The sequence below is a fragment of the Bufo bufo genome, chromosome 7 (assembly GCF_905171765.1).
Source record: "Bufo bufo chromosome 7, aBufBuf1.1, whole genome shotgun sequence".
Classification (NCBI taxonomy): Eukaryota; Metazoa; Chordata; class Amphibia; order Anura; family Bufonidae; genus Bufo; species Bufo bufo.
Window position 1 is genome coordinate 1790319 of NC_053395.1, and position 24359 is coordinate 1814677.

Genomic DNA, 24359 nt, shown 5'->3' on the forward strand with positions numbered 1-24359 from the left:
GCATCAAATCCGTGCCAGAACCCGCAAGTAAGACGTTTTCTGGTGCAGAAACGCTAGGAAATCGGCACTTGTGTGCAGTTACTCAGTGCCCAGTGCAAGGGAGTGTCCCACCAGGCAGTGGGCCCCAATGTCCCAGGCTGTGGGTTTCTTTACCCCAGGGTCGTGCTGCCCCGCACTTGTGTGGAACAGAAGATCAGAAGAGACGGAAGATGGATGAGTTTTATTCCACACTGCAGCCCTCAAAGGAGCAACTCCATAGTAGGCATCAGTCCAGCTGTAACTGCAGTACTCATCAGTACACTCCATGGGAGGAGATAGCTGGAGCCGGTGGCTTCAGAAGACATGACGTACCCTAGCAGAATCCATTTAACGGGATGATGGCCTCTGCCAACCACAGCAGTACCTGACACTGAGAAGAGGTTGTCCCAAGAAATTCATGCCTCAAATTTCTGGTAAATGGACTCAACGTACAGAAGAACTTTCTGCCAGTCTGGACCTTGGGTCTGAAGCATGTGGTCTGTGGTCTACAAGAGGAAAGAAGAGTCAGCACCAGAAAGTGGGGACACAGACACTGAGGTACATGGGACATGGGATTACCAGCAAGGAGGGGATCCCCGCACTCTCGGCCACCTGGAAAGCCAATTGGAGGTTCTTCCTCTGTAAGAGAATTCATTGTCAGAGAGCAGGACCGGAGTGTCATAACCATGGTAGAGGGCACACTGATAGCGGCATACCTTCTCCAGAGGGCGCAGCTGTGAATATGGGATACTCTGCGGGAGGTAGGAGTGCAGGAGGGCACACAGAGCCATGCCGTCTACCCAGGAGGTGCTGAAGTTTGTGATAACCACATGCTGAAAGACATACAGATCTATCAACCCTTACGTAGAGAGTATAATACTGGAGAAGAGCTGCGGACGTTCCTCACTATGCCCACCTTATACCCGCAGGTGCGGTCTTGAGCCCAGCGCAGAAACACGCCTCTTTTTGAACCTCCATAACGACGGAAGAAGGACCCAGAATCTTCAGTCAAATTCTCTCTGTGTAAATATAACGACCATGAGAAGCAGCCCAACATGGCAGCCGTCTAATGGGCCACTGTCTCCAGGGTCAGGTGTTTGATGAGAGTGATGGCCCAGCTGTGGTGTGTTACTCACGTGGCTTTTGACTCATTTAATAAGGTTTCCAGGCTTCCTCTTCTCTCTTTACGGGATGAAGCAGCATCTGATAAATACAAACACTGGTTATAGGGCAACTACTCTCATCACTGCACAGGGCTGGAAACTTGATAAACCTCAATGACCATAAGGGGGAAAATGGGGATTGGATTTGGTCAGAGAAGACTGGTTGCTTCTACAAGAGATCTTATTAAGGAAGGAAAATGTCCTCAGACACAAGGACAGAGATAAAAAGCCATCAGGAGTGAACCCTTTGAGATACCTCTAATTTTCCATGGATTTCTCATGGGGAAATCTTGTCTCACCTAAAGTTGGGGCCAGAGATCTGCTGGGAGGCACACTCATGAGGCTGCTGGATTTTACTATGGGCTCCTGCAATGAGAGTTCAGATAAGAGCAAGTGGAGATGTCAAGGGTACAAATAGGAGGTGACCGGTTTACTTACCCTCATGGAGGACAGGATGACACCTCGTGGAAGGCTGCGATATGCCATGAGTGAACCATTGATAGTGGAATTCTCTGCCCAATCCACAGAGTCAGACCTACATGAGAAGACAACGATCAGTCCTCACCAGTCGTCACAATGTTCTCCACATCAGTCCTCCATTGTCTCACTTCATCTAAACAGACTAATGGTTCAAGGACATTACCTCCCACTACCCAAATCCATGTAAAGAGGCACCATCAGCCAAAACTAAGTTACCATCACAGAGAGACCAGCCAGAACTGCGATAGCATCACAGAAGGATCCACGACCTCCCAGAGCCATGTTACCATGAAAGGATTCACTACCAAACAGTGCCATGTTACCCGGCATCCACCACCACCCACAACCATGTTACCATCACAGAGGCATCCACCACCACCCACAACCATGTTACCATCACAGAGGCATCCACCACCACCCACAACCATGTTACCATCACAGAGGCATCCACCACCACCCACAACCATGTTACCATTACAGAGGCATCCACCACCACCCACAACCATGTTACCATCACAGAGGCATCCTCCATTACCCACAACCATGTTACCATCACAGAGGCATCCACCACCACCCACAACCATGTTACCATCACAGAGGCATCCACCACCACCCACAACCATGTTACCATCACAGAGGCATCCACCACCACCCACAACCATGTTACCATCACAGAGGCATCCACCACCACCCACAACCATGTTACCATCACAGAGGCATCCACCACCACCCACAACCATGTTACCATCACAGAGGCATCCACCACCACCCACAACCATGTTACCATCACAGAGGCATCCACCACCACCCACAACCATGTTACCATGACAGAGGCATCCACCACCACCCACAACCATGTTACCATCACAGAGGCATCCTCCATTACCCACAACCATGTTACCATCACAGAGGCATCCACCACCACCCACAACCATGTTACCATGACAGAGGCATCCACCACCACCCACAACCATGTTACCATGACAGAGGCATCCACCACCACCCACAACCATTTTACCATGACAGAGGCATCCACCACCACCCACAACCATGTTACCATGACAGAGGCATCCACCACCACCCACAACCATGTTACCATCACAGAGGGATTCACCACCACCCACAACCATGTTACCATCACAGAGGCATCCACCACCACCCACAACCATGTTACCATCACAGAGGCATCCACCACCACCCACAACCATGTTACCATGACAGAGGGATTCAACACCACCCACAACCATGTTACCATGACAGAGGGATTCACCACCACCCACAACCATGTTACCATCACAGAGGGATTCACCACCACCCAGACCCTCTATTCTGTAGTTCAGAGCTTTACATTTTGGCCTCAGACGCTGCTTACCCCTTGCTTCTCAGTTTTTTGTTCTCTTGCTCACATTTCTCCAATTTCTCTTGGGCCTCCTCTCTGAATCTCTCAGCTACAGAGACAGCCGTGCGGAGATCTGACTGCAGCATGTTGAGGTCTTGTACTTCACCCTGTGAGGACAATACAAAGAAAGCCATGGAGAATGAGAAGAGAGATGAGGTAAAGTGGAGCTATGTAGTGTAGCGTGAAGATACATAAAGTGTAGTGGAGAGGAAATGAGTCAGAGGAGATACATGAGATGGAGAGGAGATGTGATTATCAGCCATACATGAGGTGGAGAGGAGACGTGAGGTAGGAGATGTGCGAGGTGGAAGGTCATATGATTATAGGCGATACATGTGAGGTAGAGGAGATGTGCAAGGTGGAGAGGCGACATGTGACGTAGAGGAAATGTATGTGGTGGAGAGGAGACAAGTGAGGTAGAGGAGATGTACGAGGTGGAGAGGAGACAAGTAAGGTAGAGGAAATGTACGTGGTGAAGAGGAGACAAGTGAGGTAGAGGAAATGTACGTGGTGGAGAGGAGACAAGTGAGGTAGAGGAGATGTACCTGGTGGAGAGGAGACATGAGGTAGAGGAGATGTACGAGGTGGAGAGGAAACATGTGAGGTAGAGGAGATGTACGAGGTGGAGAGGAAACATGTGAGGTAGAGGAGATGTACGAGGTGGAGAGGAGACATGTAAGGTAGAGGAGATGTACGAGGTGGACAGGAGACATGTGAGGTAGAGGAGATGTACGAGGTGGAGAGGAGACAAGTGAGGTAGGGGAGATGTACGAGGTGGAGAGGAGACAAGTGAGGTAGAGGAGATGTATGAGGTGGAGAGGCGACATGTGAGGTAGAGGAAATGTACGTGGTGGAGAGGAGACAAGTGAGGTAGAGGAAATGTACGTGGTGGAGAGGAGACATGTGAGGTAGAGGAAATGTACGTGGTGGAGAGGAGACATGTGAGGTAGAGAAGATGTACGAGGTGGAGAGGAGACATGTGCAGTAAAGGAGATGTACGTGGTGGAGAGGAGACGTATAAGGTGGAGAGGAGACAAGTGAGGTAGAGGAAATGTAAGTGGTGAAGAGGAGACAAGTGAGGTAGAGGAAATGTACGTGGTGGAGAGGAGACAAGTGAGGTAGACGAGGTGGAGAGGAGACAAGTGAGGTAGAGGAGATGTACGAGGTGGGGAAGAGACAAGTGAGGTAGAGGAGATGTACGAGGTGGAGAGGAGACATGTGAGGTAGAGGGGATGTACAGGGTGGAGAGAAGACAAGTGAGGTAGAGGAGATGTACGAGGTGGAGAGGAGACGTGAGTTAGAGGAGATGTACGAGGTGGAGGAAATGTACGAGGTGGAGAGGAAACAAGTGAGGTAGAGGAGATGTACAAGGTGGAGAGGAAACAAGTGAGGTAGAGGAGATGTACAAGGTGGAGAGAAGACAAGTAAGGTAGAGGAGATGTACAAGGTGGAGAGGAGACGTGAGGTAGAGGAGATGTACGAGGTGGAGAGGAGACAAGTGAGGTAAAGGAGATGTACAAGGTGGAGTGGAGACATGTGAGGTAGAGGAGATGTACGAGGTGGAGAGGAGACAAGTGAGGTAGAGGAGATGTACGAGGTGGAGAGGAGACATGTGAGGTAGAGGAGATGTACGAGGTGGAGAGGAGATGTACGAGGTGGAGACAAGACAAGTGAGGTAGAGGAGATGTACGAGGTGGAGAGGAAACAAGTGAGGTAGAGGAGATGTACAAGGTGGAGAGGAAACAAGTGAGGTAGAGGAGATGTACAAGGTGGAGAGAAGACAAGTAAGGTAGAGGAGATGTACAAGGTGGAGAGGAGACATGTGAGGTAGAGGAGATGTACGAGGTGGAGAGGAGACAAGTGAGGAAGAGGAGATGTACGAGGTGGAGTGGAGACATGTGAGGTAGAGGAGATGTACGAGGTGGAGAGGAGACAAGTGAGGTAGAGGAGATGTACGAGGTGGAGAGGAGACATGTGAGGTAGAGGAGATGTACGAGGTGGAGAGGAGATGTACGAGGTGGAGACAAGACAAGTGAGGTAGAGGAGATGTACAAGGTGGAGAGGAGACAAGTGAGGTAGAGTAGATGTACAAGGTGGAGAGGAGACATGTGAGGTAGAGGAGATGTACGAGGTGGAGAGGAGACAAGTGAGGTAGAGGAGATGTACGAGGTGGAGTGGAGACATGTGAGGTAGAGGAGATGTACGAGGTGGAGAGGAGACAAGTGAGGTAGAGGAGATGTACGAGGTGGAGAGGAGACATGTGAGGTAGAGGAGATGTACGAGGTGGAGAGGAGATGTACGAGGTGGAGACAAGACAAGTGAGGTAGAGGAGATGTACAAGGTGGAGAGGAGACAAGTGAGGTAGAGTAGATGTACAAGGTGGAGAGGAGACAAGTGAGGTAGAGGAGATGTACAAGGTGGAGAGGAGACAAGTGAGGTAGAGGAGATGTACGAGGTGGAGAGGAGACATGTGAGGAAGAGGAAATGTACGAGGTGGAGAGGAGACAAGTGAGGTAGAGGAGATGTACGAGGTGGAGAGGAAACATGTGAGGTAGAGGAGATGTACAAGGTGGAGAGAAGACCTGTGAGGAAGACGAGATGTACGAGGTGGAGAGGAGACATGTGAGGTAGAGGAGATGTACAAGGTGGAGAGAAGACAAGTGAGGTAGAGGAGATGTACAAGGTGGAGAGGAGACCTGTGAGGAAGACGAGATGTACGAGGTGGAGAGGAGACATGTGAGGTAGAGGAGATGTACAAGGTGGAGAGAAGACAAGTGAGGTAGAGGAGATGTACAAGGTGGAGACAAGACAAGTGAGGTAGAGGAGATGTACAAGGTGGAGAGAAGACAAGTGAGGAAGAGGAGATGTACGAGGTGGAGAGGAGACATGTGAGGTAGAGGAGATGTACAAGGTGGAGAGAAGACAAGTGAGGTAGAGGAGATGTACGAGGTGGAGAGGAGACAAGTGAGGTAGAGGAGATGTACAAAGTGGAGAGGAGACAAATGAGGTAGAGGAGATGTACAAGGTGGAGAGGAGACATGTGAGGTAGAGGAGATGCATTCAGTGTAGTTTCACCTGGAGCTCGATGATTCTCTCTGTTGACTTCACATTTTCTTTCTCTAATTGATAGACCCGATCTGTGGGGGTAGAGGAACACTGAGTATGCGAGCAGCACTGCAGAGCACCTCATGAACATTCACTGCAGGTGACCTGTGTACCTACCCCGCAGTCGTTCCCGCTCTACTCTCTCCTCAGATTCCAGTGCTCTGATGTATGCCTGTGAGACATCAGACAAGTACAATTATAGTACAATTATTCTGCCTCAGGAGGGTCTCTTTTCAGTCACCTCCTTGAAGGGGCTGCACAGGTTCATGTCTCACATATTGTCTACCTATACATGGTCTCACCACAGGTTGGCTCTCTCACCTGAATGTCGGTGGGCTTCGTGTTCTCCTTTCCTGAACCTGTAAGAAAGAGACAGAGAAGAGATTATCCAGATGACTGTTATTATTGGCTATGTGGGGGGCGCTGGACGCCCACTTTACACCCCTCCAGCTGATTCTGGTATCTAATATTTAATGGATTTAAGGTGTGGTGCCCGCGAGGGGTAGATCCTACACGTGGTACCTGCACTCAGTGCCTCGTACTGTCTCCTTAGGTCGCCCAGTTCTCGCAGGCCTCCCTTCAGGTCTTTTCTCACTTCTGTCAGTCGAGCCTCCCAACCAAGAGCTGAATCCAGAATTCGGGGCCCCTCGGTGCTGCTTCCAGGAGTCAGAAGGCCCTGCAGTTGACCGTGCATCTCGTCCAAAGCACATGCTGCTCTTTGGATCCTCTTCATTGCTCTGCCAAAGAGGGCCCCCCAGCTATCCACACTTCTAGTCTCATCTTGCAGGGGGTTTGATTCCTCAGGGGGAGGGCCTGTGTCCATGGGAGTGGGCCGTGTGTCAGGGCTGCTTATGGGGGTGTAGAACATGTCCCGTGTGGGAGAGGCTGTTGGGGACTGATGAGTCTTATAGTGTGATGGTGACACCGGACCCATGGCAGGATCTGTGGACACAAGAAGAGAGGATCTAGAACTCCCAGAAAAAAATAAGGAAGACAAAACCTAGAACTCAGCTAGACAGAAGCCACATTTAAAGGGGTTATCCAGGAATATATATTGATGACCTATCCTCAGGCCATCAGTATTAGATCTGTGGGGGTCCGACACCCAGGACCCCACCACGCATGTTAGAAAAGGCCTTGAGCACCACAGCCTCTTCCGAGGCCAGTGACGTCACCGTACATCGGTCACATGGCTGAGGAGCAGCTCAGCCTTATTCAAGTCAGTAGGGCAGAGTGCAATACCAAGCACAGCCACTATGCTATGTACGGCGCTGTGCTTGCCGGGAGTATCTCTCACCAGAGCTCCGGTGACCGCGGTGGCTCCCTCAGGGGGGTGTCGGGACATTGACCCAGCTGATGAGACACAGATGACCTGTGCTGAGGCCACGTCATCGTTATCTCTTCCAGGACAAACCCTTTATTGGAACTGTGGCTGGTATTTATAGAGACGGCCTCATTACCGGACACAAATCTCCCCGTGCGCTGAAACGTCCCCTTTACATTACTGCTATAATACTACTAGGTTTATTACTGCTATATATATTACTACTGGGTATATTACTGCTACCTATAATACTACTGGGTATATTAGTGCTATAATACTACTAGGTGTATTACTGCTACCTATAATACTACTGGGTATATTACTGCTACCTATAATACTACTGGGTATATTACTGCTATAATACTATTGGGTACGTTAATGCTACCTATAATACTACTAGGTGTATTACTGCTACCTATAATACTACTAGGTATATTACTGCTACCTATAATACTACTGGGTATATTACTGCTACCTATAATACTACTGGGTATATTACTGCTATAATACTACTGGGTACGTTACTGCTACCTATAATACTACTAGGTGTATTACTGCTACCTATAATACTACTAGGTGTATTACTGCTACCTATAATACTACTAGGTATATTAATGCTACCTATAATACTACTGGGTATATTACTGCTACCTATAATACTACTGGGTATATTACTGCTACATTTAATACTACTGGGTATATTACTGCTACTTATAATACTACTGGGTATAATAATGCTACCTATAATACTACTGGGTATATTACTGCTACCTATAATACTACTGGGTATAATAATGCTACCTATAATACTACTAGGTATATTACTGTTACCGTTTGTGAGATCCGTTCAGGGCTCTTACAAGCGTCCCAAAACGGATCAGTTCTGCCCCAATGCATTCTGAATGGATAAGGATCCGTTCAGAATGCTTCAGTCTGGCTCCGTTGCGCCTCCATTACGCTCTGGAGGTGGACACTGCTTACAGCGTTTTGGTGTCCGCCTGACGATGCGGAGTCAAACGGATCCGTCCTGACTTACAATGCAAATCAATGGGAACGGATCCGTTTTCACTGACAATCTTGTGCAACTGAAAACGGATCCGTCCCCCATTGACTTTCAATTTAAGTTAGGACGGATCCGTTTTGACTTAGACTTTATTTTGAAATAATAATGCAAACGGATCCGCTCTGAATGGATACAAGCGTTTGCATTATCAGTGCGGATCCGTCTGTGCAGATACAAGACGGATCCACACCGAACGCAGGTGTGAAAGTAGCCTTACTGCTACTTATAATACTACTGGGTATATTACTGCTACCTATAATAATATTTCTAGGTTTATTACTGCTAACTTTAATACTACTGGGTATATTACTGCTACCTATTATACTACTAGGTATATTACTGCTACCTCTAATACTACTGGGTATATTACTGCTACCTATAATACTACTGGGTATATTACTGCTACCTATAATACTACTGGGTATATTACTGCTACCTATAATACTACTGGGTATATTACTGCTACCTATAATACTACTGGGTATATTACTGCTACCTATAATACTACTGGGTATATTAATGCTACCTATAATACTACTGGGTATAATAATGCTACCTATAATACTACTGGGTATATTAATGCTACCTATAATACTAATGGGTATATTACTGCTACCTCTAATACTACTGGGTATATTACTGCTACCTATTATACTACTAGGTATATTACTGCTACCTCTAATACTACTGGGTATTTTACTGCTACCTATAATACTACTGGGTATATTAATACTACCTATAATACTACTGGGTATATTACTGCTACCTATAATACTACTGGGTATAATAATGCTACCTATAATACTACTGGGTGTATTAATGCTACCTATAATACTACTAGGTATATTAATACTACCTATAATACTACTGGGTATATTACTGCTACCTATAATACTACTGGGTATAATAATGCTACCTATAATACTACTGGGTATATTAATGCTACCTATAATACTACTGGGTATATTACTGCTACCTCTAATACTACTGGGTATATTACTGCTACCTATTATACTACTAGGTATATTACTGCTACCTCTAATACTACTGGGTATTTTACTGCTACCTATAATACTACTGGGTATATTAATACTACCTATAATACTACTGGGTATATTACTGCTACCTATAATACTACTGGGTATAATAATGCTACCTATAATACTACTGGGTGTATTAATGCTACCTATAATACTACTAGGTATATTAATACTACCTATAATACTACTGGGTATATTACTGCTACCTATAATACTACTAGGTATGTTACTGCTACCTATGATACTACTGGGTATATTGCTGCTACCTATAGTACTACTGGGTATATTACTGCTACCTATAATACTACTGGGTATATTAATGCTACCTATAATACTACTGGGTATAATAATGCTACCTATAATACTACTGGGTATATTAATGCTACCTATAATACTACTATGTATGTTACTGCTACCTATAATACTACTGGGTATATTGATGCTACCTATAATACTACTGGGTATATTAATGCTACCTATAATACTACTGGGTATAATAATGCTACCTATAATACTACTGGGTATATTAATGCTACCTATAATACTACTGGGTATAATAATGCTACCTATAATACTACTAGGTATGTTACTGCTACCTATAATACTACTGGGTATATTACTGCTACCTTTAATACTACTGGGTATATTACTGCTACCTTTAATACTACTGGGTATATTACTGCTACCTTTAATACTACTGGGTATATTACTGCCACCTATAATACTACTGGGTATATTACTGCTACCTTTAATACTACTGGGTATATTACTGCTACCTTTAATACTACTGGGTATATTACTGCTACCTATAATACTACTGGGTATATTACTGCTACCTTTAATACTACTGGGTATATTACTGCTACCTATAATACTACTGGGTATAATAATGCTACCTATAATACTACTGGGTATATTACTGCTACCTATAATACTACTGGGTATATTACTGCTACCTATAATACTACTGGGTATAATAATGCTACCTATAATACTACTGGGTATATTAATACTACCTATAATACTACTAGGTATGTTACTGCTACCTATAATACTACTGGGTATATTACTGCTACCTATAATACTACTGGGTATATTACTGCTACCTATAATACTACTGGGTATATTACTGCTACCTATAATACTAATGGGTATATTACTGCTACCTATAATACTACTGGGTATATTACTGCTACTTATAATACTACTGGGTATAATAATGCTACCTATAATACTACTGTGTATAATAATGCTACCTATAATACTACTGGGTATATTACTGCTACCTATAATACTACTGGGTATATTACTGCTACATTTAATACTACTGGGTATATTACTGCTACTTATAATACTACTGGGTATAATAATGCTACCTATAATACTACTGGGTATATTACTGCTACCTATAATACTACTGGGTATAATAATGCTACCTATAATACTACTAGGTATATTACTGTTACCGTTTGTGAGATCCGTTCAGGGCTCTTACAAGCGTCCCAAAACGGATCAGTTCTGCCCCAATGCATTCTGAATGGATAAGGATCCGTTCAGAATGCTTCAGTCTGGCTCCGTTGCGCCTCCATTACGCTCTGGAGGTGGACACTGCTTACAGCGTTTTGGTGTCCGCCTGACGATGCGGAGTCAAACGGATCCGTCCTGACTTACAATGCAAATCAATGGGAACGGATCCGTTTTCACTGACAATCTTGTGCAACTGAAAACGGATCCGTCCCCCATTGACTTTCAATTTAAGTTAGGACGGATCCGTTTTGACTTAGACTTTATTTTGAAAGAATAATGCAAACGGATCCGCTCTGAATGGATACAAGCGTTTGCATTATCAGTGCGGATCCGTCTGTGCAGATACAAGACGGATCCACACCGAACGCAGGTGTGAAAGTAGCCTTACTGCTACTTATAATACTACTGGGTATATTACTGCTACCTATAATAATATTTCTAGGTTTATTACTGCTAACTTTAATACTACTGGGTATATTACTGCTACCTATTATACTACTAGGTATATTACTGCTACCTCTAATACTACTGGGTATATTACTGCTACCTATAATACTACTGGGTATATTACTGCTACCTATAATACTACTGGGTATATTACTGCTACCTATAATACTACTGGGTATATTAATGCTACCTATAATACTACTGGGTATAATAATGCTACCTATAATACTACTGGGTATATTAATGCTACCTATAATACTACTGGGTATATTACTGCTACCTCTAATACTACTGGGTATATTACTGCTACCTATTATACTACTAGGTATATTACTGCTACCTCTAATACTACTGGGTATTTTACTGCTACCTATAATACTACTGGGTATATTAATACTACCTATAATACTACTGGGTATATTACTGCTACCTATAATACTACTGGGTATAATAATGCTACCTATAATACTACTGGGTGTATTAATGCTACCTATAATACTACTAGGTATATTAATACTACCTATAATACTACTGGGTATATTACTGCTACCTATAATACTACTAGGTATGTTACTGCTACCTATAATACTACTGGGTATATTGCTGCTACCTATAGTACTACTGGGTATATTACTGCTACCTATAATACTACTGGGTATATTAATGCTACCTATAATACTACTGGGTATAATAATGCTACCTATAATACTACTGGGTATATTAATGCTACCTATAATACTACTATGTATGTTACTGCTACCTATAATACTACTGGGTATATTGCTGCTACCTATAATACTACTGGGTATATTAATGCTACCTATAATACTACTGGGTATAATAATGCTACCTATAATACTACTGGGTATATTAATGCTACCTATAATACTACTGGGTATATTACTGCTACCTATAATACTACTGGGTATATTACTGTTAGCTATAATACTACTGGGTATATTACTGCTACCTCTAATACTACAGGGTATATTACTGCTACCTATAATACTACTGGATATAATAATGCTACCTATAATACTACTAGGTATGTTACTGCTACCTATAATACTACTGGGTATATTACTGCTACCTTTAATACTACTGGGTATATTACTGCTACCTTTAATACTACTGGGTATATTACTGCTACCTTTAATACTACTGGGTATATTACTGCCACCTATAATACTACTGGGTATATTACTGCTACCTTTAATACTACTGGGTATATTACTGCTACCTTTAATACTACTGGGTATATTACTGCTACCTATAATACTACTGGGTATATTACTGCTACCTTTAATACTACTGGGTATATTACTGCTACCTATAATACTACTGGGTATAATAATGCTACCTATAATACTACTGGGTATATTACTGCTACCTATAATACTACTGGGTATATTACTGCTACCTATAATACTACTGGGTATAATAATGCTACCTATAATACTACTGGGTATATTAATACTACCTATAATACTACTAGGTATGTTACTGCTACCTATAATACTACTAGGTATGTTACTGCTACCTATAATACTACTGGGTATATTACTGCTACCTATAATACTACTGGGTATATTACTGCTACCTATAATACTACTGGGTATATTACTGCTACCTATAATACTACTGGGTATATTACTGCTACCTATAATACTACTGGGTATATTACTGCTACCTATAATACTACTGGGTATATTACTGCTACTTATAATACTACTGGGTATAATAATGCTACCTATAATACTACTGGGTATAATAATGCTACCTATAATACTACTGGGTATAATAATGCTACCTATAATACTACTGGGTATAATAATGCTACCTATAATACTACTAGGTATATTACTGTTACCGTTTGTGAGATCCGTTCAGGGCTCTTACAAGCGTCCCAAAACGGATCAGTTCTGCCCCAGTGCATTCTGAATGGATAGGGATCCGTTCAGAATGCTTCAGTCTGGCTCCGTTGCGCCTCCATTACGCTCTGGAGGTGGACACTGCTTACAGCGTTTTGGTGTCCGCCTGACGATGCGGAGTCAAACGGATCCGTCCTGACTTACAATGCAAATCAATGGGAACGGATCCGTTTTCACTGACAATCTTGTGCAACTGAAAACGGATCCGTCCCCCATTGACTTTCAATTTAAGTTAGGACGGATCCGTTTTGACTTAGACTTTATTTTGAAAGAATAATGCAAACGGATCCGCTCTGAATGGATACAAGCGTTTGCATTATCAGTGCGGATCCGTCTGTGCAGATACAAGACGGATCCACACCGAACGCAGGTGTGAAAGTAGCCTTACTGCTACTTATAATACTACTGGGTATATTACTGCTACCTATAATACTACTGGGTATAATAATGCTACCTATAATACTACTAGGTATGTTACTGCTACCTATAATACTACTGGGTATATTACTGCTACCTTTAATACTACTGGGTATATTACTGCTACCTTTAATACTACTGGGTATATTACTGCTACCTATAATACTACTGGGTATATTACTGCTACCTATAATACTACTGGGTATATTACTGCTACCTTTAATACTACTGGGTATATTACTGCTACCTTTAATACTACTGGGTATATTACTGCTACCTATAATACTACTGGGTATATTACTGCTACCTTTAATACTACTGGGTATATTACTGCTACCTATAATACTACTGGGTATAATAATGCTACCTATAATACTACTGGGTATATTACTGCTACCTATAATACTACTGGGTATATTACTGCTACCTATAATACTACTGGGTATAATAATGCTACCTATAATACTACTGGGTATATTAATACTACCTATAATACTACTAGGTATGTTACTGCTACCTATAATACTACTAGGTATGTTACTGCTACCTATAATACTACTGGGTATATTACTGCTACCTATAATACTACTGGGTATATTACTGCTACCTATAATACTACTGGGTATATTACTGCTACCTATAATACTACTGGGTATATTACTGCTACCTATAATACTACTGGGTATATTACTGCTACCTATAATACTACTGGGTATATTACTGCTACTTATAATACTACTGGGTATAATAATGCTACCTATAATACTACTGGGTATAATAATGCTACCTATAATACTACTGGGTATAATAATGCTACCTATAATACTACTGGGTATAATAATGCTACCTATAATACTACTAGGTATATTACTGTTACCGTTTGTGAGATCCGTTCAGGGCTCTTACAAGCGTCCCAAAACGGATCAGTTCTGCCCCAGTGCATTCTGAATGGATAGGGATCCGTTCAGAATGCTTCAGTCTGGCTCCGTTGCGCCTCCATTACGCTCTGGAGGTGGACACTGCTTACAGCGTTTTGGTGTCCGCCTGACGATGCGGAGTCAAACGGATCCGTCCTGACTTACAATGCAAATCAATGGGAACGGATCCGTTTTCACTGACAATCTTGTGCAACTGAAAACGGATCCGTCCCCCATTGACTTTCAATTTAAGTTAGGACGGATCCGTTTTGACTTAGACTTTATTTTGAAAGAATAATGCAAACGGATCCGCTCTGAATGGATACAAGCGTTTGCATTATCAGTGCGGATCCGTCTGTGCAGATACAAGACGGATCCACACCGAACGCAGGTGTGAAAGTAGCCTTACTGCTACTTATAATACTACTGGGTATATTACTGCTACCTATAATACTACTGGATATAATAATGCTACCTATAATACTACTAGGTATGTTACTGCTACCTATAATACTACTGGGTATATTACTGCTACCTTTAATACTACTGGGTATATTACTGCTACCTTTAATACTACTGGGTATATTACTGCTACCTTTAATACTACTGGGTATATTACTGCTACCTATAATACTACTGGGTATATTACTGCTACCTTTAATACTACTGGGTATATTACTGCTACCTTTAATACTACTGGGTATATTACTGCTACCTATAATACTACTGGGTATATTACTGCTACCTTTAATACTACTGGGTATATTACTGCTACCTATAATACTACTGGGTATAATAATGCTACCTATAATACTACTGGGTATATTACTGCTACCTATAATACTACTGGGTATATTACTGCTACCTATAATACTACTGGGTATAATAATGCTACCTATAATACTACTGGGTATATTAATACTACCTATAATACTACTAGGTATGTTACTGCTACCTATAATACTACTAGGTATGTTACTGCTACCTATAATACTACTGGGTATATTACTGCTACCTATAATACTACTGGGTATATTACTGCTACCTATAATACTACTGGGTATATTACTGCTACCTATAATACTACTGGGTATATTACTGCTACCTATAATACTACTGGGTATATTACTGCTACCTATAATACTACTGGGTATATTACTGCTACTTATAATACTACTGGGTATAATAATGCTACCTATAATACTACTGGGTATAATAATGCTACCTATAATACTACTGGGTATAATAATGCTACCTATAATACTACTGGGTATAATAATGCTACCTATAATACTACTAGGTATATTACTGTTACCGTTTGTGAGATCCGTTCAGGGCTCTTACAAGCGTCCCAAAACGGATCAGTTCCGCCCCAATGCATTCTGAATGGATAAGGATCCGTTCAGAATGCTTCAGTCTGGCTCCGTTGCGCCTTCATTACGCTCTGGAGGCGGACACTGCTTACAGCGTTTTGGTGTCCGCCTGACGATGCGGAGTCAAACGGATCCGTCCTGACTTACAATGCAAATCAATGGGAACGGATCCGTTTTCACTGACAATCTTGTGCAACTGAAAACGGATCCGTCCCCCATTGACTTTCAATTTAAGTTAGGACGGATCCGTTTTGACTTAGACTTTATTTTGAAAGAATAATGCAAACGGATCCGCTCTGAATGGACACAAGCGTTTGCATTATCAGTGCGGATCCGTCTGTGCAGATACAAGACGGATCCACACCGAACGCAGGTGTGAAAGTAGCCTTACTGCTACTTATAATACTACTGGGTATATTACTGCTACCTATAATACTACTGGATATAATAATGCTACCTATAATACTACTAGGTATGTTACTGCTACCTATAATACTACTGGGTATATTACTGCTACCTTTAATACTACTGGGTATATTACTGCTACCTTTAATACTACTGGGTATATTACTGCTACCTTTAATACTACTGGGTATATTACTGCCACCTATAATACTACTGGGTATATTACTGCTACCTTTAATACTACTGGGTATATTACTGCTACCTTTAATACTACTGGGTATATTACTGCTACCTATAATACTACTGGGTATATTACTGCTACCTTTAATACTACTGGGTATATTACTGCTACCTATAATACTACTGGGTATAATAATGCTACCTATAATACTACTGGGTATATTACTGCTACCTATAATACTACTGGGTATATTACTGCTACCTATAATACTACTGGGTATAATAATGCTACCTATAATACTACTGGGTATATTAATACTACCTATAATACTACTAGGTATGTTACTGCTACCTATAATACTACTGGGTATATTACTGCTACCTATAATACTACTGGGTATATTACTGCTACCTATAATACTACTGGGTATATTACTGCTACCTATAATACTACTGGGTATATTACTGCTACCTATAATACTACTGGGTATATTACTGCTACTTATAATACTACTGGGTATAATAATGCTACCTATAATACTACTGGGTATAATAATGCTACCTATAATACTACTGGGTATAATAATGCTACCTATAATACTACTAGGTATATTACTGTTACCGTTTGTGAGATCCGTTCAGGGCTCTTACAAGCGTCCCAAAACGGATCAGTTCTGCCCCAATGCATTCTGAATGGATAAGGATCCGTTCAGAATGCTTCAGTCTGGCTCCGTTGCGCCTCCATTACGCTCTGGAGGTGGACACTGCTTACAGCGTTTTGGTGTCCGCCTGACGATGCGGAGTCAAACGGATCCGTCCTGACTTACAATGCAAATCAATGGGAACGGATCCGTTTTCACTGACAATCTTGTGCAACTGAAAACGGATCCGTCCCCCATTGACTTTCAATTTAAGTTAGGACGGATCCGTTTTGACTTAGACTTTATTTTGAAATAATAATGCAAACGGATCCGCTCTGAATGGATACAAGCGTTTGCATTATCAGTGCGGATCCGTCTGTGCAGATACAAGACGGATCCACACCGAACGCAGGTGTGAAAGTAGCCTTACTGCTACTTATAATACTACTGGGTATATTACTGCTACCTATAATAATATTTCTAGGTTTATTACTGCTAACTTTAATACTACTGGGTATATTACTGCTACCTATTATACTACTAGGTATATTACTGCTACCTCTAATACTACTGGGTATATTACTGCTACCTATAATACTACTGGGTATATTACTGCTACCTATAATACTACTGGGTATATTACTGCTACCTATAATACTACTGGGTATATTAATGCTACCTATAATACTACTGGGTATAATAATGCTACCTATAATACTACTGGGTATATTAATGCTACCTATAATACTACTGGGTATATTACTGCTACCTCTAATACTACTGGGTATATTACTGCTACCTCTAATACTACTGGGTATATTAATGCTACCTATAATACTACTGGGTATATTACTGCTACCTATAATACTACTGGGTATAATAATGCTACCTATAATACTACTGGGTATATTACTACTACCTATAATACTACTAGGTATATTACTGCTACCTCTAATACTACTGGGTATATTACTGCTACCTATAATACTACTGGGTATATTAATGCTACCTATAATACTACTGGGTATATTACTGCTACCTATAATACTACTGGGTATAATAATGCTACCTATAATACTACTGGGTATATTAATACTACCTATAATACTACTAGGTATGTTACTGCTACCTATAATACTACTGGGTATATTACTGCTACCTATAATACTACTGGGTATATTACTGCTACCTATAATACTACTGGGTATATTACTGCTACCTATAATACTACTGGGTATATTACTGCTACCTATAATACTACTGGGTATAATAATGCTACCTATAATACTACTGGGTATAATAATGCTACCTATAATACTACTAGGTATATTACTGTTACCGTTTGTGAGATCCGTTCAGGGCTCTTACAAGCATCCCAAAACGGATCAGTTCTGCCCCAGTGCATTCTGAATGGATAAGGATCCGTTCAGAATGCTTCAGTCTGGCTCCGTTGCGCCTCCATTACGCTCTGGAGGTGGACACTGCTTACAGCGTTTTGGTGTCCGCCTGACGATGCGGAGTCAAACGGATCCGTCCTGACTTACAATGCAAATCAATGGGAACGGATCCGTTTTCACTGACAATCTTGTGCAACTGAAAACGGATCCGTCCCCCATTGACTTTCAATTTAAGTTAGGACGGATCCGTTTTGACTTAGACTTTATTTTGAAATAATAATGCAAACGGATCCGTTCTGAATGGATACAAGCGTTTGCATTATCAGTGCGGATCCGTCTGTGCAGATACAAGACGGATCCACACCGAACGCAGGTGTGAAAGTAGCCTTACTGCTACTTATAATACTACTGGGTATATTACTGCTACCTATAATAATATTTCTAGGTTTATTACTGCTAACTTTAATACTACTGGGTATATTACTGCTACCTATTATACTACTAGGTATATTACTGCTACCTCTAATACTACTGGGTATATTACTGCTACCTATAATACTACTGGGTATATTACTGCTACCTATAATACTACTGGGTATATTACTGCTACCTATAATACTACTGGGTATATTACTGCTACCTATAATACTACTGGGTATATTACTGCTACCTATAATACTACTGGGTATAATAATGCTACCTATAATACTACTGGGTATATTACTGCTACCTCTAATACTACTGGGTATATTACTGCTACCTATTATACTACTAGGTATATTACTGCTACCTCTAATACTACTGGGTATATTACTGCTACCTATAATACTACTGGGTATATTACTGCTACCTATAATACTACTGGGTATATTACTGCTACCTATAATACTACTGGGTATATTAATGCTACCTATAATACTACTGGGTATAATAATGCTACCTATAATACTACTGGGTATATTACTGCTACCTATAACACTACTGGGTATATTACTGCTACCTATAACACTACTGGGTATATTACTGCTACCTATTATACTACTAGGTATATTACTGCTATTTATAATACTACTAGGTATATTACTGCTACCTATAATAATATTACTAGGTATATTACTGCTACCTATAATAATTCTAGGTATATTACGGCTACCTGTAATACTACTATGTATATTACTGATACCTATAATATTACTAGGATTTTTACTGCTACCTATAATACTGCTATGTATATTACTGATACCTATAATACTACTAGGTTTATTACTGCTACCTGTGTTACTACTACTAGTTATATCACTACTATGTATTAATACTAGGTATATTACTGCTATATATATTAATACTACATATATTACTACTATATACACTACTCAAAAAAGTTTGGGATATTTGGCTTTCTGATGAAATTTATGGAAAACATAAGTTCCGGCTCCAGTGATATTATATCATGAAAGTCGGGCATTAGGTAGAAGCATTAATGGTGATTTCCTCATCTCAGACAATTTACTGACACAGAAGGCACCACCAGTGCTGGGTACACCGCCACAAAATGTCAGCGTCTCAGGAACTTGTCTTTTGGCCTTGAGCCTCAATTCCAGCCTGACTACGACGTCTCCTGCTGTTCACAAGTCGCCTTATTGTCCTCTGAGGCATGGCATCCCACTCTTCTTGAAGGGCGGCCCTCAGGTCATTGAGGTTCTGGGGTACAGAGTTACGAGCCTCTACATGGCGACTCAGCTGATCCCATAGGTTTTCAATGGGATTCAGGTCTGGAGAAAGTGCAACCACTCCATGTGAGGTCCCCCAGTCTCCAGCAGCAGTTCCCCAATGATGGGACCTCAATGAGGTGGCACATTGTCCTCCATGAAGAGGACATTAGGCCGGTGTTGTTCCTGCAAAAACACAATGACTGGATTAATGATGTTCTTCAGGTAGTCTGGTCTGTCACTGGACCATTCACACAGTATACGGCAGTTCTGTACTGACTAGACACACCTGCCCACCCTGTGACACCGCCACCACCAAAGGTCTGGTGACAACAGTGGCTGATACGTCGCCATACCTTGACGTCGCCAACATCGTTGGCGGCCATCATTTCCGCTCAGCGTGACTTGACTTTCATCAGTGAACAGCACAGAGGCCACTGGTCTCTCGTCCAGCGAAGATGCTCCCTGGCCCAGACAAGACGATGAGGCCTGTGCCTGGTGGTGTGGTCAGGTCCCCTTGCAGGTCGTCTAGCACACAGACCACTGTGATGTGAATGGTCTGAGGTGACACTTGGTGCCTCTCACCTCCCTTACATGTTCCTGGAGTTGTGTGGCATTCATCATCTGGTTCCGCAGAGCATTATTCACAATGAATTGGTCATCAGTGTGGGATGTGGCCAAAGGACGTCCACTTCTCTGCCTTTCTGTGACTCTTACAGTCTCTGTATCTCTGATACAACCTGCTGAGGACACTCTAAGCTCAGGGGCCACTTCCGTCTGAGAACATCCTGCTTGAAGCCTCGCAATGGTGAGCTACTGTTAATCAATTGTTAGGTGTCATCTTGGTCTCATGATGTCAAAATGTGAACAGCATGATGAGGAGGACTGTTTAATACCAATTCTAATTGAACCGGGAAATGTATTTCATGGATCAAACACATTTTGCCGTTAAGCTTCTTGTTAGAGAACAGCAAGTTGTGCAAAAAGTACTGAAACGTTGGACATGGTGGTGCATTCAAAAGTTTGGAAAAGGTGACATTAAGTTCTCCTGTAAAGGTTAGAGGGCATTTTAGGTTCATCCTGAAATTTCACCCACAAACCAAATATCCCTACATATATCACTGCTACATATATCACATCTATCACATCACTGGTACCTATATCACTGCTACATACAGTGGGATACAAAAGTTTGGGCACCCCTGGTCACAATTCTCATTTACTGTGAACAGTGAAGCAAATTGAAAATGAAATGATCTCCAAAAGGCTTGATGTTTCAGATGACACACTCCCTTTGTAGTTTCATCTTTTACATTTTCAAAATATCAATGGAATAGGGCCGGAAGGAAAGCTTTGGCCCCCCCTGCATGGTTAGAACCTAGTAGCGCCGCTTTGGCAGATATCACAGCTGGTAAATGCTTGTTTGAGGGATGTTCCTCCTTGCAGATGTCTTCCAGTTCTGTGAGGTTCCTGGGCCGTCTTGCAGGCTCTGCTCTTTTGAGGGATGTTCCTCCATTCCTCCTTGTGGATGCCTTCTAGTTCTGTGAGATTCCTGTGCCGTCTTGCATGCTCTGCTCTTTTGAGGGATGTTCCTCCATTCCTCCTTGCAGATGTCTTGTAGTTCTGTGAGGTTCCTGGGCCGTCTTGCACGCTCTGCTCTTTTGAGGGATGTTCCTCCATTCCTCCTTGCAGACGTCTTCCAGTTCTGTGAGGTTCCTGAGCCGTCTTGAAGGCTCTGCTCTTTTGAGGGATGTTCCTCTATTCCTCCTTGTAGATGTCTTCCAGTTCTGTGAGGTTCCTGAGCTGTTTTGAAGGCTCTGCTCTTTTGAGGGATGTTCGTTCATTCCTCCTTCCAGACGTCTTCCGGTTCTGTGAGGTTCCTGGGCCGTCTTGCATGTTCTGCTCTTATGAGGGATGTTCCTCTATTCCTCCTTGTAGATGTCTTCCAGTTCTGTGAGATTCCTGGTCCGTCTTGCATGCTCTGCTCTTTTGAGGGATGTTCCTCTATTCCTCTTTGCAGATGTCTTCCAGTTCTGTGAGGTTCCTGGGACGTTCTGCATGCTCTGCTCTTCTAAAGTCTATCCATGGATTTTCAATGATGTTCAGATTGGGTCATTGAAGGATGCTCTAAAGCAGAAAATGTAAGATCTTGAAATCAGATCACGTCGTTGTGGAGACTGGTTGCCTTCCTGGATTGCTTCACTTGCTGATTTCTTGTGGAAGTGGCTCACAGGCTTTTTTGTGTTTTTTCTTTCTTTGTATGTGCTCTCAGGGGAGACCTGTTGGTGATAGACCACGTCATATCCTGGTCAAATTTCTCACTTCAACTGACCGGGATACTATATTACTTATGGCTAGGATGTCGGGGAGGCTCTGTGTGAAGGGCTTAAAAATCTTTCCTGATTATGCTCCAGAAACACAATTTAAAGAGCCTCCTTTTTTCAGGGGAAGAAGATTCTGCCGGAGAGAGGAATCATTTTCTGTTCATTTTCCAGCAAGAACAATACATGACGCCAAAACCGTGCTCTCGATGGTCCTGGCCACGGAGAGGCGAGAGAACAGTTAATGGACTTGTGGATTATTTGACACTCTTCTTCTTCTTTTCTTCTCCTTCCTTCCACTCTCTCTTGTCTTTTTAAGGGAGACAGGGGACCGTGTGGAGTGGGAACAACTTTGGAGGTCTTGAATAGCTTCCAATTGGGCTATGGATTTATTTTGCTTTATAAAGGAGCTACAGCTAGAATTGGCCTCCAGTGTTTAGACTGCACAGTGGCGCACGGCAGGGGTTATCGCCATTATCGCCCCTTCTGTTTGGACTTGCAGTCGAACCTCTCGCTCAGTGCTTAAGATGTAGAAAATACATTGTTCCTACATTGAACCTACGAGCACCGTCCCTCAAGTTATTGACATTGTCAGTCACTTTGGCAAATTTTCAGGTATAAAACTAAATTGGCAAAAGTTGGGTCTGAATAGTCATCTATAACCCAGCTCACTGGTCTTCCTTTTAAATATTCGGGGATATGTATTTCCAGGGGCGTAACTACCATAGCAGCAGACCATGCGACTGCTATGGGGCCCAGAGCAAGAGGGGCCCAGTCTTAGTTGGGATCATCTCCTCTTCTACTGGAGGTGAAAACTTGGTCAGGACTCTACCCTCTAAAGAAGGGATGCTCAACCTGAGGCCCTCCAGCTGTTGTAAAACGACAACTCCCACCATGTCCTGCTGTAGGGTGTGAAGGCATGCTGGGAGTTGTAGTTTTGCAGCAGGTTGAGCATCCCTGATCTAAAGGAACAACTTTTAGCAAATGAGGCAGTGGAAAATGGCCCACGGGTCATTGAAAAGGGTTTAGACGGAAACCCTTCTGTCCTGGTGTGATCCGTGCTATGGGGCCCTGACTTCTCTATGTACCCCCCTGTGTATTTCGCTGGACTTCCTGATGATTATCTGAAGCTCAATATTAAGCCCCGGATTCAGAAGTTTAGGCAGAGAATTAAAATATGGTGAAAAATGTATTTATTGTTGGCGGCTGGAATTTCCTTGATAAAAATGAAGATCCTCCCTCAGGCATTATATTTTCTGCAGAATAGCACAATATGGACACCAAAGTGGACGTTTCATCCAGTAGAGATACTTCTGTGAGATTTATTACGGGGGGGCTCTAGGATCTCGCTGCAGACCTTAAAGGAGGGATGACGGTAATAGGCGGCACAGCTATGGATAGCTTGGATTAACTCCACTAGGTTAGGTCTCAGCGAATCAGGTTTGAATTGCTCTCTCCGAACTGTTCGCTCCGCCGTAGCGTGCTAAAATGTATGGACTCCG

General features: G+C 42.3%; 1 protein-coding gene across 1 annotated transcript in view; it reads right to left on the reverse strand.

The window, feature by feature from the left end:
- Positions 1 to 210: 210 nt before the first annotated feature.
- LOC121008410 (cytospin-A-like) overlaps positions 211 to 24359 on the reverse strand; it is a 30113-nt gene continuing 5964 nt past the window's right edge. The window contains exons 3-14 of the mRNA XM_040440942.1: positions 6688 to 7107; positions 6487 to 6524; positions 6283 to 6337; positions 6136 to 6197; positions 3034 to 3167; positions 1620 to 1716; positions 1481 to 1547; positions 1155 to 1221; positions 935 to 1037; positions 735 to 851; positions 598 to 657; positions 211 to 524 (exon numbers count right to left, since the gene is read on the reverse strand). Coding sequence (XP_040296876.1) covers positions 435 to 524; positions 598 to 657; positions 735 to 851; positions 935 to 1037; positions 1155 to 1221; positions 1481 to 1547; positions 1620 to 1716; positions 3034 to 3167; positions 6136 to 6197; positions 6283 to 6337; positions 6487 to 6524; positions 6688 to 7107 — 1310 coding nt within the window. The 3' untranslated portion in view covers positions 211 to 434. The remainder of the gene's footprint in view (positions 525 to 597; positions 658 to 734; positions 852 to 934; positions 1038 to 1154; positions 1222 to 1480; positions 1548 to 1619; positions 1717 to 3033; positions 3168 to 6135; positions 6198 to 6282; positions 6338 to 6486; positions 6525 to 6687; positions 7108 to 24359) is intronic.